Source organism: Trachurus trachurus (genome assembly GCF_905171665.1).
Source record: "Trachurus trachurus genome assembly, chromosome: 8".
Lineage (NCBI taxonomy): Eukaryota > Metazoa > Chordata > Actinopteri > Carangiformes > Carangidae > Trachurus > Trachurus trachurus.
In genome coordinates this window covers 24,277,420-24,293,976 of record NC_139905.1, presented here as the reverse complement: position 1 = coordinate 24,293,976, position 16,557 = coordinate 24,277,420, and the positions used below count along the sequence as shown (strand labels likewise).

The window sequence follows — 16,557 nt, the reverse complement described above, 5'->3', positions numbered from 1 at the left end:
GAGGCACTTTCATGTCAGCCCATAATGAGGCGAGGTGTGGTAATGGCTCGGTAATCTGACAGGAATAAAGTAGATTTTCAAAGCGCTGATGTGAAGGCAGACTCTGAGGGAGATGATGACATCCTCAGAAGGTTGAGAATAGAGGAAGACACCCCTCACTCTTCACACGCTCATAACAAGCAGCCTCGCCTCTCTGTGACAGCTCCCAACATGACCTGTCTTAACGTGACCTTTCATCTTGATGAGCCCCCAACTTCCTCTTCTGCTATTGATCTGCCCTTCCATCTCCACGCTAAAATAGGTCAGAGCAAGCAGGGTTCTTTACTCTGATGCCCTTCCTACTTTTCTATTATTGGCAACTCTTTTTTTTATGAGAGATGAAGAAAGAACAAAGGGAAGGAAGGAGAAGAATATGCAGTGGGAAGAGGAGTGTGATGGAGCGCTAAAGGGGAGAGCAGGGAAGTTGTCAGGGTGTGAATAAGCTACCGTCACCCACATCACAGGTTCAGCAAAGCGACATGCCAACAGCTGGATCATCTGTAGCAGTACATCACTATGTTTTAGTTGTGAGTTTGTGAAAGTACAGACATGTTGTGTGTGTTAGAATACACACAGACTTACTGTTAAAGTAAGATTTGACATTTGTAGTTGTTTTTTCCCCCTAGTTTGATGTAAAATAAGGTGATGAGGAAGAACCAAAATCACAAAAGATGACTCACCAGACAAGTAAAGCGTCTATTGGCTGGACATTTGCTGGTTAAAGTTCAACCAGACGAACTCCTGACCTGCGACTGTGCAGAAGCTCCGGGCAAAAAAAAAAAATCTCTTCCACAAACACATGCTGGAATTTTCTCTTGTCCTTTTCATGGCTCTCAGTGCAAATTAAGGAGGCATGTAAACAGCTGAACTATAAGTATGCTGCGCATTTCCAAGGCGGCCTTGTGAATTAGCGGTGCTCCTTCAGTTTAGCAAATCACAGGCATGAGTCAGAGACGGTCACAATACGGCGGGAAAATGCAGGGGAGGAGCGCCACGTTATCAAACAGAAAAACAAGGGAAGGCTTCATGAGTCACACGTATCAAACACCCCCTCTTGCCCCAAGCGAACCCACCAAAGAGCTCCCATCAGGTGTGTGTGTGTGTGTGTGTGTGTGCAACCCCCCCACATCCATCATCCAACATCCAGGTCCATATACAAACACACAGTAATTACAAGCAGTAATTGTGAATATGATTTCCACTCAGAATGTGTAATATTAATCTGATATAAAGACATTTTCATGTGGAAGCACTAAAGATACAGAAATATTAAAAGCCTGATTCCTTGGCCATTTGTTCACCATGACAACCACAGAGAGTAAAAACACATCTCCCTCAGGGCAGGCACAGATGAAGGCTGATTTCATACCAATAAGAAAACAAAGGTAGTGTTTATGTATGTATACGCCTGTCTGTGTGTGTGTAAGGGCATGCACATGTGACATTTATGGATGTTTCTTTATTGGTGGGTGTTTGTACATAAAGTGTATTTACTGTATGTTGTAATCCGTGCCATACAGTATGTTAGTGTTGGTGCTACAGATGTGGGCGGAGCTATCTCTGACCTCTCCGCTCTGTCCTGAAGAGTTCAGCTCAATTTCATACTGTCTCATTCAGTTCATAATGTGTCCAGGAGAATATTTATCTGCAGATTGTAAATTGTGTTTCATCGTGTACCGTCCATTCAAAAGAATCAGTGCATGTGAGAGGGAATATCCTAATAAAAAACTCCCCACTGAAGCAGTGGGTTGTTGCTCTCTGAAATGATTTTGTCAGAAACAGTTTCTTTCAGGGAGGGCGTCTGCAGCCTGCAGTGTTTGTCTGCAATTTAGCAGCCTCGTCTCAGACTTTTTCTTTTTCAAACAAGACTGGGTTTAAACCTTGTGTTTCTGTCCTCTACACTCCATGGTCAGCAGGTAACGGACAGAAATGCCAACAACTGCAATGAGTACAGTATGTTTACTGCAGCACAGCAATAAAAGGCTGGAAGGTTTCCTGTCCGCTGTTTGAAACTTTTTGAGTTGCTGTTACCATGAAATACAGTAACTTTAGAATGAAAGATGAACGACCGAAAACAAAAAAAACCAAACCAATTAAAGGGGACATACTATGGAAAGATCACTTTTTGAAGGCTTTAACATATATTTGGGTGTTTATCTTGCCTTCCAGCCCCCAAAATGTGAGAATTGACAAAAAAATCTGTAATGTGCATGCTCCCGAGGTTGAAATCCATGTAGTTTTATGAGCTGTTCCCTCAGTTGTCCTCCAGTGATGTAACTAGCTTTCGAATTTGCATAACCCCACCCCGACTTGCTACCAGTAGAAGGGGTGGGGCAGGGCAAGCAGTGGCTGATTTGCATTTAAAGGGACAGACACTGAAACCAGCCGTTCTGAACAGGGCTGTTTTGAGCAGATGAAAATAGTTGTGATGTTTGATCCTTGGGGTATTTTGGCACAGCATGTCCCAGACAAGACACCTGGAAATTATTTTAATTTGTGAAAAAGGGGCATAATATGTCTCCTTTAAACATAGATAGAGGCGAACGCCTGTCTATAATAAAAGGCCCTGGAGTTAAATACTGTGGATCACTGAGACTGTGCTTTGTGCAAGACAAAATAAGAAAGATATTGTTGCTTCTAACTTTCTCACTGAATGATAGTTTTATAAGTGAATACAGCTGGAATCACTGGAATCAAAGTCTGTCTTCATGTGTTAGTGAGATCAAGATTTTAGCAGCAGCTTGGATATGTCTTGAAAATTAACATGTAGTCCTATGGGTCTGCATTTCAGTCACAGTTCCAAACTTCCACTGTCAGAAACAGGGAAAAAAACATTAACATGAGGACAGTTTTGTTTGAAGTAAGGCTGAAAATAAAGAGCTGAAACTGTCTGACTGTAGGTGGAATGACTGATACTATATTCTAGGTTTTGACCTTCAGTGTTTAGGGGCCTTTAGCTCATTGTTTTGGTTCAACTAGCACTGTATTGGATCTTTAGTTTGTGTGTTTTTGTCACATCTGTCTGTTTGTCATTATGAATGTCTACCACCTAAGGATTCAGTGGACCAGACAGTGTTAGGAGAATTTCTGACTGACCTGAGCTTGACCTAACAATAGCCAGTGTGTTTTTGTTGTTAAAAAAAAGTAAAACATATTGGATTTGTAATAACTATAACATCTTGTAAGCAGTAGCAATACAGGACTCTGAGGACCAGCAGGCAAAGAAACCCATCAAATTGACTGTTGTCAGATATTATTTTACAGACCTCCTTATGTTCCCTGAATGCCTCACATGCAGGCAATGGAAAGATGCGTCCCCACGAGTCAATCTTTGCTGCATGTCAGTACTTCATTCTTTCTCCCTGCTTCTCCATCTCTCCTCACTGTCCTGTCTGAACAAAGGCAAAAATGCAGAAAAATAACTTTAAAAAAACTGTAAGTCCTGATTAGACAATGATTGATTGAAATGAACTCCTGTGTGAGTTTAAGTCCTGCTCAGGAAAGACACTGCTGCTAAAGATGAACTACTACTGTATATGAAGATGTAACTAGAGAGCGTACAACATAAAATCGCTATTAATGGAAAAATGCAGATCATAAATTAGATTAATTTAGTTCAAACTTAATGCAGGAAGCAAAGAGTGAACCATATAAATGCCTTTTTAAAAGGTTGTTTGAAATTATAATTTTTTAATTGATTAAAGGACTAATTACGATTAATGAACATTTTTATTATCTGCAGTTGTTTGGTTTTGTTTTCATTTAATTAAATACATACCCTATACTGATTCTTCTGGGTTTTAATTGATTCATTTATTGGATGCTTAAATTACCAGAAGGACGCTCCAGACGCCACCATTTTATAAAGTGATAATCTCTCCACTTACTGTAAACCCACTTGCACAAATGTTTTAGTTATGTTACTTTTTTATCTGAGATGTCAGCTGATGGCGAGCACCACGTGTCTGCAGAAACCGTTTCTACTCTCCAGAGCACCTGCTCTTACCACACACACACACAGTATCCACAAATACACCCACAGCTCAAGTGTAGTAGATTTCATGAGTGCCAACAGCATAAAGGCTGCTCCCCCTTTCTCTCCCTCCCACCTCCCTCCTCTCTCTCTCTCTCTCTCTCTCTCTCTCTCTCTCTCGCTCTATTGCTCTTTCATTCTCTCTCACTCCCTGAGCAATTCTTTGTTTTTGCTGCTTGCGGAGCCCTCTGTTATTCTGTTTTTTGTTTTTCTCTTGAAGAGAAAATCCTCTTCTTGCAGATTACCTTTTCTCTTTCTTGTCTTGTCATCTCTCGCTCGCTCCCCCTCTCTCTCCCTCTCTCTCTGTCTCTCTCTCTCTCTCTCTCTCTCTCTCACTGAACCTCTCACTCTGTCTCTCTCTTAGTTCGTATTTCCTATGTATCTCCCCGTGACTGAGGGGAATAGGGACTTGATTCTCCCCTCTTCCTCTCCTCCTCCTCCTCCTCCTCCTCTGCCACCTCCACCTCTCCCTCCTCTGCTTCACCTCTCATCCTCTGGCTTCCTAACGGAGGGATAATGTTTTATTTCCAGCTGGTGATCATGGCTGGGACGGTGCTGCTGGCTTACTACTTCGAGTACACGGACACCTTCCCCGTGCACATCCAGGGCTTCTTCTGCTACGACAAGACCTTCTCTAAGCCCTACCCCGGTCCGGACGACACCAGCAAGATCCCCCCGGTGCTCATCTACTCGCTTGTCACAGCCATCCCCATGCTCACGGTAAGAGTTGTGTGTATTTCTAAGTGCAGAAGTAAAGGTCAAGAGATGGAGGGAGGAGGCAAGGAAAAAGCATGTGGAGAGAAAGAGACAAATGAAACGGCTTTAATGAGAAGTTGTCAAAGTTTAGGTGACGTGTTTATCTGATGATGTTGATCCCTCTTCTTTTGGTTTTATTAGTATTATTATTTTTTATTAGTATTATTATTTATTATTTATTTATTATTATTTATTATGAATCATCTCTGTTGTGTGTGACTGCACCGCAGATATAGTGAGCAGACTGGCAAGCTGCATGGAGGTTACCCCCTCCTTTCTTGACAGGCAGGTGCCTCTGTGTGTGTTAGCGTGTTTGTGTTTGTGTGTGTGTTTGTGTGTGTGTGTGTGTGTGTGTGTGTGTGTGTGTGTGTGTGTGTGTGTGTGTGTGTGTGTGTGTGTGTGTGTGTGTGTGTGTGTGTGTGTGTGTGTGTGTGGGTTTGTATGTAGGAGACTGTGGAGAAAAGAAACAGACTAAAATGAACCCGGACCATACAGAGATGAAATGGGAATGGACAGACAGGTCATTATAGAAAGAAAAAGAGAGAACCAGAGAAAGGGGAACAGTCAAAGAGACAAACAGAAGAGAAAGCAACAGAAAGAAAGAAAAGAAAGAAAAAGAAAGAAAGAGTTTGAGAGGATCCGGAGCGATAATTGCAGGCAGCAGATGCTGTCGGAAAAGAAAAACTTGAGATGATAGGTGAGAAAAAGAGACAATGAGCACAAAGGCAGGCGGTTTGAAAGGGGGCATGTATTGTTTTTTGTGTGTGTTCATGTGTGTGCGTGTGTGTGTATGTGTGTGTGTGAGAGGGTAGCTGTTGAGCCCCAAGTGAGACGGAAGGCAGTGAGCGTGAAATGCATAACACCTGGCACTGACTCTGAGCACAGACAAAAAATCTGAGCAGCTCACGTCCCCAACAGACCACCAAAAACACACAAACGGAGAGAGCACCACAGACGGAAGCAGCCTACAGCCACAATGCAAAGCTGACAAATAACTGGACCAGATTACATGCACAGGAAAATAAAAACACAGCAAAGACGGGACTTATCTTCCAGCAGCACAAACACACACAAATCCGGTTTGCATGCAAGTCGGTGATGGAGGAGGAAGGTTGCAGGTTGTGATGTGGATCCACAGCGAACAGCGTTATGCTTCCACCTGAAATAGACAGAAACATGCAGAAGAAGTAATTCAAGAGGTGAAAAATCACTTATTATTATAAAGTTTCTCCTTTTGGGTCTGAAGTGTGTTAATTAGGGACTGTGGGAAAATTATTAGCGAGGGGAAGGGAGTCAAGAAAGGGGGAGCGCTCATATTTTTTCTTTTAGTTGAAAAAGGGTACTCTCATATTGTAGGAGTGTTTTTATTTTACCTTTAGTCTTTCTATTTTTTCTTTTATTGTGAAATTGAATTTGTTGTTAAAGCTGCCAGCATCAATTGTCTCAGTAAGTGCCCCCAAAGTGACGTGTGGCCGTAGCGAGTATGACAGGCCGGGTGGACGGATGACCCTGATGATCCCCTAACCTTAACCGAGTGTTTATTTATGGTAACCATGACAACAAAGGTCTCCTAACCTTTCACTGACGCAGCTATTTTTCTCTTAACTCTCAAATCCGTTTTGTCACTCTCCAATAGCGACTCGCTGTAGCCTCCCGTCTGCCCCCGAGACGGACTGTAACCTCCTGTCTAGTAAACACACTGATGGCTGAAGCTCTCGTCAAGCCACAGTCACCAGCGCCTGCTCCGGGCAAGACACCGCGTTCAGCAGCAGAGACAGCTTACAAAGAGCAAATAATAGGTTTTTTCGGGGATATGTAACAGTTTTGAAAGTCACTTACAGGTGATGTCCCGTTAGCAAAACACCTGTCAGATCAGAGGACATGAACAAACACTGCACTTTTAGAAACATGATGGTTTACTTTGCAGCTGTTTTCTCGAATATAAAATGATGGCTTGCCATACAGTAAATATATTGTCTTGACATTTTGCCTTTTAATGAAATGAAATATATAACATAACCTTCTCTCCACATTACACCATGATATTTTTGCTGTATGTGTAGGTTCTTATAGTTTGCACCATTACTTTACAGTTGCTAATAACATTGCTGATATATGCAGCAGTTGCACTCTTTAGCACCCAGCTCTGCTCACAAGACCAAAGCGAGCAGACCTTTAAAGCTGCTCTGGCTGAGGATAAATTACTTTGGGATACTTTGATCTGGGTCAGAGCACATTACTTACACCAGCTAGTCTGCTCTAACCTGTCCTGACAGAGGCCTTGGTGTGTGTAACAAGCAGTAAGGTAAATCACAGCAGTAACTCCCTGTGACAGAACCAGTCTGGTGCGAATGTGCTTTGCCATTTGCCGCTGGTTTTCAGAGGAGTTCTATCTCTTCCTGTCCAGCGAGTAGCAAATCAGAGCCTCGTGCTCCACAATGAACCGGCTGCACAGCACAAGAGCCAGGTCGCCTTTAATACAGTGAGAATTGTGACCTTTTATGTGGTTTTACATCATCGTTTTGGACCTGTTGTAGCATTTTTGTTGCCAAGCAACCATTTTTGTGCCATCGGGTTTTGACCAATTTAACTGTCTTTTCATTTCTAACACCTATTTAATAGCCCTGAATCCAGGAAATGGACATTGTATTATCGCTATTGTACAGCCGGGACTTGATTATATAGTAACAGTGTAAATAAGGAGACCCTGTCTGGCTGAGGCACTGGAGGTAATCAGCCACCAGTATATTTGGGTCAGTGCCAGAGTCCTCCAAGCCCAACAGAGGGCACTCTAGCTCTCCGTCCCTCTCCCAGTAGGGGTCCGAACATCTAATTAGAATCATCAATCACTTTTACAAGACTCAGCGCAAGAAGCCAAGTCCCTGTTTGGAGACTGAAACAGAGACGAGGGACCTGACATCCTCCCACCTCACTCTGTTAGTAACATTTGGTGTAATATGTCTGTATGTGAGTCTTTGTAAAGCTTCTGCTTTACTGGATATAATCCTCCCAGTCGGTACAGTTGGTGGACACTCCAGTCTTGCCCAGTATTGTATCGCACTGGGTGCAGTAGAGCAAAGTGTTGAAGTGGGAAAATATTAGCAATAAAGATAAAAGTTTTGATAATATTTTGTCTATCCCATGTCTATCAGCAGTAAGTTTTTTTTAACAGCTGATATGTAGTTTTGTGTACATTGTCACAGAGATGACAGCCAAGTGTCAACCTGGTTCTCTCCACATAAAGCCAATTAGATTTTTACATGGACCTTTGGGTTACAGCAGAAAATAAGAGACAAACATTTAAACAAAATTTTCAGGATTTTTGAAGCTTGAATACAATCACCAGACATAAGAAGTTAATAAACTAACTGTGTGACAATTGAATGATGTGAACACCTCTAAATGTAATGGAGTTTGGTGTAGCTCAGACCTCTTCTACTGAAGCTTTACCTCTCACAAAGTTATAGTTGATAGTTGATAGTTAGATAGTTAATAGTAAGTATAAGCACAACCAGGCTATACTGGTGAGTGAATTAGTTTTCGTCACACTGACAACATCTGTAGTGTCGTTTGGCCATTTGTTACCAACCAGCCTCTTTAAGAGATGTAAAAGTTGAAAGGATGTGAAATTGTCTATAGTCCTTATTTCAGCCGTATATCCCAAAACCCCAAATGACTAATTGGCTTCACAGAGTTTTACAACACAATCCTTAAACTGTAATGAATCCAGTCATTTTTCAGACTTCTGAGTACTCAATGTACTGAATTATGAGTAGATCCCTCACTGGCTACCTACCCATTGAACACCACTAGTTATTGGCCCCTTTAGTTATTCTTACTGTGCCTGCCAAACTTTCTATTTACAGAAATAATTGTGGCAGATTTACCTCCAAAAACTCACTGTAATTGTAAAAGGCTCTTAGAGTGCTTGAGAAGCACAAAGGAATCCATTCATTTAGCCTATTCACTTTTTATTATTTTGTGTAATGGGTTTAAAAATTGCAGTTATTATTTGAATTGTATCACTCACAGGAACATAACAACGAGTGGACAAACCTTGAACAAAAAAATAAAATTTTCCATCACAAATTCTCCGAAGCGTCGGCAGCAAGTTCCACATTTCAGCCCTTGGCCACGACCCACAGTAGTATCTGATGAAATAGCTCATTCATTCGATTGCTAGTTTCATATGGGAATCGGACACTACTCCCCTAAGACCTGACTCATCCATCCACCTCAACCTCCTGCTAATGTGAACTTTGTCTTATATTAATTACATCACCAGACTGCTCCTATAGCTCATGTCATAATTACTCCAACCACTAGATGTCGCCTGGCAACAAAACGCAAAGAATAACCTACTGTACAGGCAACCTACTGTGTGGGTTCATTGTTTACAGGAGGACAGTCTCAAAAGATCACACATCATAATCATATAGTTGTTTACAGAGGAAAACAAGTAAATTGAAAATCCATGGCCTGGTTATTAATAGATGAGTGCTGGTAAAACCGTCAGATCGTCCCTCCAGGCGACTGCAGCAACGCTAAATGTTTTCCAGAAAACACACTGGAGTTTGGTTCATTTTGAGGACATCTTGAAAGGTTGCCTAATGGAGCCTGTAAGCCAGTTAAGTCTGGGATGAATTAACTTATCTAGCACAGATTCAGTCTGACAGTGTGTGTGCAAGTGTGTGTTCACGCTCCTCTGTAAATCCTTCCTCTGATCCTGTTTAGCTTTTTGTCTTCCTCCCTCTCTTCCTTAACTTCTGCAGCTTGTCCTTTCTCCACAACCTCCCCCCTCTCCTCGCACCACTGCATTTCAACCACACTTACCTTTTTTTTTTACCTTCATGTTCTATTCATCACTGCTCCTCTCTCTGCCTTTACTTTCATCGACACCTCCTCTACCTTTTCCAACTTTTTTTTAAGCCTTACCCTCTCTGACCTCTCTTCATGCCTGTGTTTGTCTCAGCTCCTAGTTAACATGTTATCTGTGAACTGTGGCTTCTCCACTTGCCTGCTGCACAATCTGTGGCTTGATTAAGAATCAAACAGACTTCAAGTGCACAGGGGGAAAATTCTCACTTCCTGCTCTTTACCACAGATGAAGAGGAGAAGTCTTTTATGTGACTGAACTCATACTGAGATAAAAGGCACACGCACTGAGAGATGAATACTTAGCTTAATAAATAGGAAAAAAAATGTCAGCCTTCAGCTTTGTTCTGACTCATCAAGTTGAACTGCAGGTGAAGTCTGTACGACATTCAAGGGCATTTCACATCTACTGTGAAGAAGACTACACTTGTTTTATTTATACTCCTACTGCCCATCAGGTGTGACCCATGTCTGACTAATGTCAATAAATAATTTTCTCATGTTTTATCAATACAGATCTGTCAATCATAAGAACAACTTTTAATTTACTCAATCAATGTAATAATGAGAGATTTATTTCCTTTTTCCACAACCTGGCAACCCAGTGCAATTCCTATCAGTGCTTTATAACTGATCTTTAAACCATTAATAAATGATTTACTATCATTAAAGGTAAAGGTAAAGGTACTTATTAATACATCCATATTTTAGGAACTCATAAGCAACCAACATTTAGCCTTAGTTTACCAAGCTGCAAGTTCTCCTTATGGTCACCAAGCACAGGTCAAACTATTTTACATTTTTGCTGTGTTGTATTTGAAAAATTGATCCATTCGAAGAGATATATACTGTATACATGTATATATTGGTGGTTCGAAGAAATAAAGAAACATCTCAGTGTAGTTTTACATATCCTCTAAGGCTTCTTCCTGGAGTCAGCGAGCAAATCAATCACCCTAACCCTTCTGATTGTTTTCTCAGTGATCCAATAAATATTCAGCAGCTTTCAGGTAAAACACTCAAATCCAACCAAACCAAATCCTGCAAGTCTTGATGGTGGGCTAAGATGGGCGTGGCTTGAGGTGATGAGAGCTTTGTTGTATCACAAAGCTTCTGAATACTGAATACGTTTCTGGCTCTGTCTTTGAATACAGGCTGTGTGTATTTCTCTGTGGGCCGACGCTCTGATACTTTCGCAAAGACATTGACCTCTACCAATATGAGACCTTTAAAACCATCTTGAATGACGCTGTATGTCACTGTAGTTATTCATTGAGGGAATACATGTATGAGAATAGCACCTATAGGTCTTGAGTGAAAGGTCACAACCTGGAAACTTTGTACAGGCCCCAACTGTATCCTCAGAGCTCGGCATACTTCGTCCGCCCTGCACATGTTCAACCGACAGTCACACAGCTGACCTGTCCTCACATCTTCAGCTGTGATGTCAGACTGACATTAAACTGAACTGTGTCTCCATCATTCAGAGGAACCTTGACCTCACACCAGCCCCAAAAGAAAGCTCTCACATTCACGCCTAGTTGCACAGACATGGATCAATGCTTTTCTCTCTCACTCTCTCTCTCCCAGTTGGTCTCTCCTCTCTGAAGTTTGTGCTTTGCGATCTTCTGAGCTTCCATATTCTCTTTACATCTCTGGTATATCCATATTTGCTCTTTGTTTTCCCCCCACAGTCCTACACACTTGATCTAGGCCAGAGTGCTGCTAACCCAGGTTAATGAGACAGATGGCGGGGTGGGCGCCACGGTGGAGGAGGGGGGCATCGGTTGCTGTGACACTGGCTGCCATGGGAGCATATGTGTCTGAGTGACGACCCCTCGACTTCTGTTCCTCAGTCTGCAACGGCGAAGGCGGAGACACGGAGAAAATGAGGAAAACATCTGATAAACACAAGAGCGGAGATGAAATCAGAGCTGAGAGACAGAAAAGCCTAACAACCTTCTATTCATGGAAGGAAGAGCTCCGAGTTGTTTTCCTCAGCGCACATTAGGGAGGCCGTATCTGCTCTACCTATCTGTGCTGGTGATATCCGTATGAAAGTCTAATTTACCACAGTCTGCACAGCTCCCATTCTGCCTGGGACTACAATCGCAGCTCTCATCTAACTGTTCGTGATGATAATCCGAGCAAAGCCAGCGCAGGGTTGCATCACTACACCATTTTGATATTTGCATCATCAAACGCTCTCCTTGTTCTATTTGTCACCTTTTTTACTTTCTCTCCGTCACCTTAACCAGTTCATCCCTTTCACTCTGTAGCGAGCTCCGCGGCTGAGCGCCTGCTCCATGAACCGTTTTCCTGGCAGGCCCGAGGCGGTTGTTGCATCAACCTGATTGGTTATGCACTGAACAGAGCGAGAGATATAGAAATAGACAGAGAGAGAGAGAGAGCGTGTGTTTATGCCCTCCTGTTGCCTACCTAGTGGTTTTTGGCAGGAGTCACCCATTCCTGTGAAATGAGATTAGGCGGAACAGCGGTCGTCATTTCTGCTTCTTAGCTTTGATCCGTTTTTCAGTCAGGCACCGAGTAGTGACACCTGAGGGGTCCTGCTTGCGTAGCTGGTGGACTGCCATGCTCCGCTCCGCTCAGGAAATCTCAGACGAATGCCAACGCCCAATCTGCGTTCACAACAGGGGTGTGTCCGCCGCTCCCCGCCCTCCGTCCTTACATCTTCGCAGGCGTCCGCCGGACCAAATCTGTCGCTCTCTGTGTGTAACTGTGGACATCACTCCCCCGAGTCCTCCGCAGAAAATGATCAAGCAAGGATGAGAGGCAACAAAGTGAGAGGATACACGAGGCCTGAAATTAATCCAAAGCTATTAAACAGATGAATGAAAAAGTGGAAGATGTGTATTAAAGCAGTGTAGCGTTCAGTTGTCTCTTGTCCAAGCTGGAGGGACTTCCCATGGTTTTAAAAGCAATTATTCCATGAACTAACCAAGAAAACCTAGCCTGGCTAACACCAGACCTCATCTCAATGTAGATTGAGATTTGGTCGGGGAACCACCCGTTCATTTTTTCGTATTTGAGGCGTGGTTTACGAAAGCCCAGTGCTGTTTATTGGGCACTACAAATGTCTATCAAATGCGTCTGTACGTAGCTTAATCGTATCAATCATACCCGATCACGTATGTAGAGCGACAGAAATCCGATGAGGAAAAAAATGCTAAACGTTGCTCTTTTTTCAAAATATCCTTGTGGTCTAAACAACTTAAAACACTTCATAACGCTGCATCGAAATGTAAAGCGTCTGCCGCCATGTTGGACCGACAAGCTATCAACAAAGTCGCTTCAGTGTGTCGTCATCGTCTTGCTGCCCCCTCCCCCGTTCTGTGATTGGCCCCCTCGTTGTGGGAAAAATTGGGTCCATGGTTTCCAGGCTGACTTGCAGAGCGAATAAAATCACGCGCAAGGCAGCATGGGTACACCCAGGCTAGGGAAAACCAGGACTTCCCTTTAAAATCATGCCTAATTTAAAACTGCTCTATTGGAGCCGAATGATGAACACTGAGGCAGTAGTGGCACTTTAAGGCCCTTATGACCAAATAGCTACAATTGGCATAGAAATCCACTCTCCTTCTCATAACTCAGTCAAATCTAATCACACTGATGTGATACATATACTTGACTATCATCCCTATATCAGCTTTGTTTTCCTTAGTGTTGACATAATACAGTGATAGCAGTGGCAGTTTGGCAAAATGTAATCAAGCATCCATCCATCCTTCCACCAGCTACAGCACGTTGAATCAGCCAGTCACAGAGCTGACACATAAAGACAGGTCATTAACACTCATATTCACTTCTATGGGGAATTTAGAGATACTACCTCCAAGTCGTCGTGCAGACTCAGGGAGAACATGCACAATCCACTCAGATTCATAAATTATAATGTCTATTACAACACGTGGTCACCTGGGTTTACTGGTTGCTGAACAGAAGTGGCAGCAACATCTGTTGCATATAAACACCTCAGTCTGAAGTTGTTGTTTCTGCATGTGAAATTAATAAAGAGGCCAAACCTCTGTGCTCAGAGCTGCGGTGGTCTGTGGTTCAAACGGTGCTTTGCATTCTGATTTGTTGATTGAGACGTTCATGCCTAATCACAGCAGCGATAAACTCTTATTTGTTTCCCTTTTATCTGGGAGCCACATGAGACAATTGATGCCACTGTCACGTCTGTACAGTCAGTATGTAGCCGAACACCAGCAGAGAGCTTTACTTAGCGTAACAACAGGAGACAGGTATACTGTTGGCCTGTGTCTACATCAATCAGGGTCACAGTTTCAGTCTAGTGCGTTTTATCTGTACAAAACTGGAGGAGTTGAAACACAAGATCATTTCTAGGCCATGTGCAACAGTGAGGCTGATATCAGTGTGATATAAAGATAAAATCTGTGGATTACATGCCGCATCGCTTCATGTGAATTACTCATGCATATGAGGGCAAATGCTGCAATGGATGACTCTGCCACTAACGACTATAGAGAGGTAATTACAGGATGTACAGTGCTGAAACGTCTGTAGCAGAGACAGTCCTGATTATTAATAGTATCAGAGACCTGGTTTCATTTCATTTCAGGATCATAATAACTTCTAATAACCATAATGATGTTTTGGAGAGGGTGTCTGTGCTTTGTACACATAATCTTCAGGTTTTTCAAGTTCACCATCAAACAGGTGGACTGGACACAGATGCACCCGAGTAATGCTCAAACACTCAGATACATCATGTAATTGTTTTTCCTGGGAAAAGAAAAAGAGATTGTGGCAGGATCATCCAGTTTATTCCATGTGTAGTCCTGAGCCACGCCCAGGTCCAGCCTCCAGATGACCCCGTGGTTCGGGAGTTGGGGCAAAATCCACTGTGACGTGCAAATGATGTAACAGGACAAAAGAGGGAGGTGGAGAAGTAAAAACCAGAATGACAGCTACACAGTCAGACATAAAACAGCCAGCACTTCCACTGCTGCTGGTTTTTGAGGAATCTAACAGAGCAGATTTGGAAAATGGGGGCATGAAATTGAACTGGATAAAAATGGAAGGGGAAAGACAAAGAATGTATAACCTACTTTTCCCTCCAGTGGGAAAAAAAAACACAATCAAAGGTGAAAGAGAAAAATAGAGATAAGAAAGAAAGAGAGGGATTAGTGGTGCTGTAACACAATGATGAAGAGGTTTTTCTCCTGTAAGAGGGAATAAATCTATACACAGTAACAATATGACTACAAACAAGTCGCAGGCTAACAGTGCTTCCAATCACACTTTGCTCAACAGAACAGGAGCATCACTGTGCGTGTTTCATCATGTGTGCAGATGTGTATGCATGAGTGGGCGTGCTTTTGCACATTGCTCTGTATTTGTACACGGAGTAAGGTTTGTGTAAAGTGCCTTGTGTCCTTGTGAACGCCTTTGTGCTTGCATTTAAGTGTCCTGCGTGCCCGCTCATCCATGAATGAGATCATGTTCTTCTCTCAGTCGACATCCTTCGTCATGTCAGTGGATTGAAGTACGCGCTGCTGCCCGCGTTCTGTCCGTGCTCTCGGTCTCCTGTTCGCACCCGCTCCACACAGTCAGAATCCTGGTGAGAACTGCTCGTCAGCGACTGTGACGGTGATGCTCCCGGACAGGTGCAGTGTCTTTCGTATCATCCATTAGCCCGAATCTCACGTATACGCAGCATTGCAGAGATTGAGGTTGCAGCCGATGATGACAGATAATGGGATGCCAGTGACAGCCAGGCATCTCTTTGTACTTTACACATGAATAACTTCCCCAGTCTTGTCAGAAACATTAGGTCTTATGGCTGCAGAGCCGTGTTTCACAGGAGTGAGTCGGCAGTTGGACCGTGCAGAGCTCTGGCTTCTATGCTTTCATTACGCTGGATGTGAGAGAATCTCACCACAAAAGGTTTCTGCTAAATAATTAATTTATGAGTGATCATCTTTCTTGCCTTTTTAAGTTTAGCAGTCATTACATAAGACTGCTGGGACACGGGAGTAATTTCACACAGTAGTTCAGATGGTAGAAACTAAGAGCAGCCTTTTTTCTTTAATGGGATATTAAAATCACCTCACCTCCATCTGGTCCTCCACTCTGTAAAACGTGATCACACTAACAACGGTAAAGGTAACAGGCTTTAAGAGGAACTACGCAGGATTTTTACCTTGACTATGCTACATTTGTATAATTAAACAGCTTCGGAGTAATTGTGATGGTTGAATAAATTACTTGTTACTTGTGACAAGGGAGAATGGAGGCTCTCTGCCTTCCACCTAGCGTCTCTTGGCCGAAAACCAACCAACCAGCTCTCGTCTCGGCGGCACCACAACACAAACGCTTTCGTAACCTGTAATTTCTGTCTATGGCAAATAAGACGGCACAAATATACACATCGTAATGCGTATATGTTGAATACTGTAACTTTATCCAGTGCTCTATATTGCTTGCTAGCCAGCTTTGTTAAAAACTAATGCACATGGCCAGGAGGAGGGTTAGCAAAACAGCAGAAAAGTGACCGGTAGGGATGGGAATTGATAAGAATTTAGCGATTCCGATTCCATTATCAATATTGTTTATCGATTCGATTCCTTATCGATTCTCATTGGGTGAGGGAATAAAAGAGAAATGGGTTTGTTTGCATTAATGCAGTGGTTCCCAACCTTTTTTGGCTCATGACCCCATTTTGACATCACAAATTTCTGGTGACCCTCAATCAAGATGCGCAAGCTCAGATATTTGTATATGCTGCATTTTATTTGATCTCGATTTATATTCGAGAAAGTGAAAGTATAAAGAATATAGTTGTATAAGATTGTCTGTGGTGTTTTTAA

The 16,557-nt window shown here is 42.7% G+C and overlaps 1 protein-coding gene across 4 annotated transcripts in view; it reads left to right on the top strand.

The window, feature by feature from the left end:
• The window catches only part of plppr2a (phospholipid phosphatase related 2a), a 108,762-nt gene that overhangs the window by 81,865 nt on the left and 10,340 nt on the right, over nt 1–16,557 (top strand). For all 4 annotated transcript variants that reach the window (XM_083976819.1, XM_083976818.1, XM_083976821.1 and 1 more), the window contains exon 3: nt 4,604–4,792. In XM_083976819.1, the coding sequence (XP_083832945.1) occupies nt 4,604–4,792 (189 nt within the window). The remainder of the gene's footprint in view (nt 1–4,603; nt 4,793–16,557) is intronic.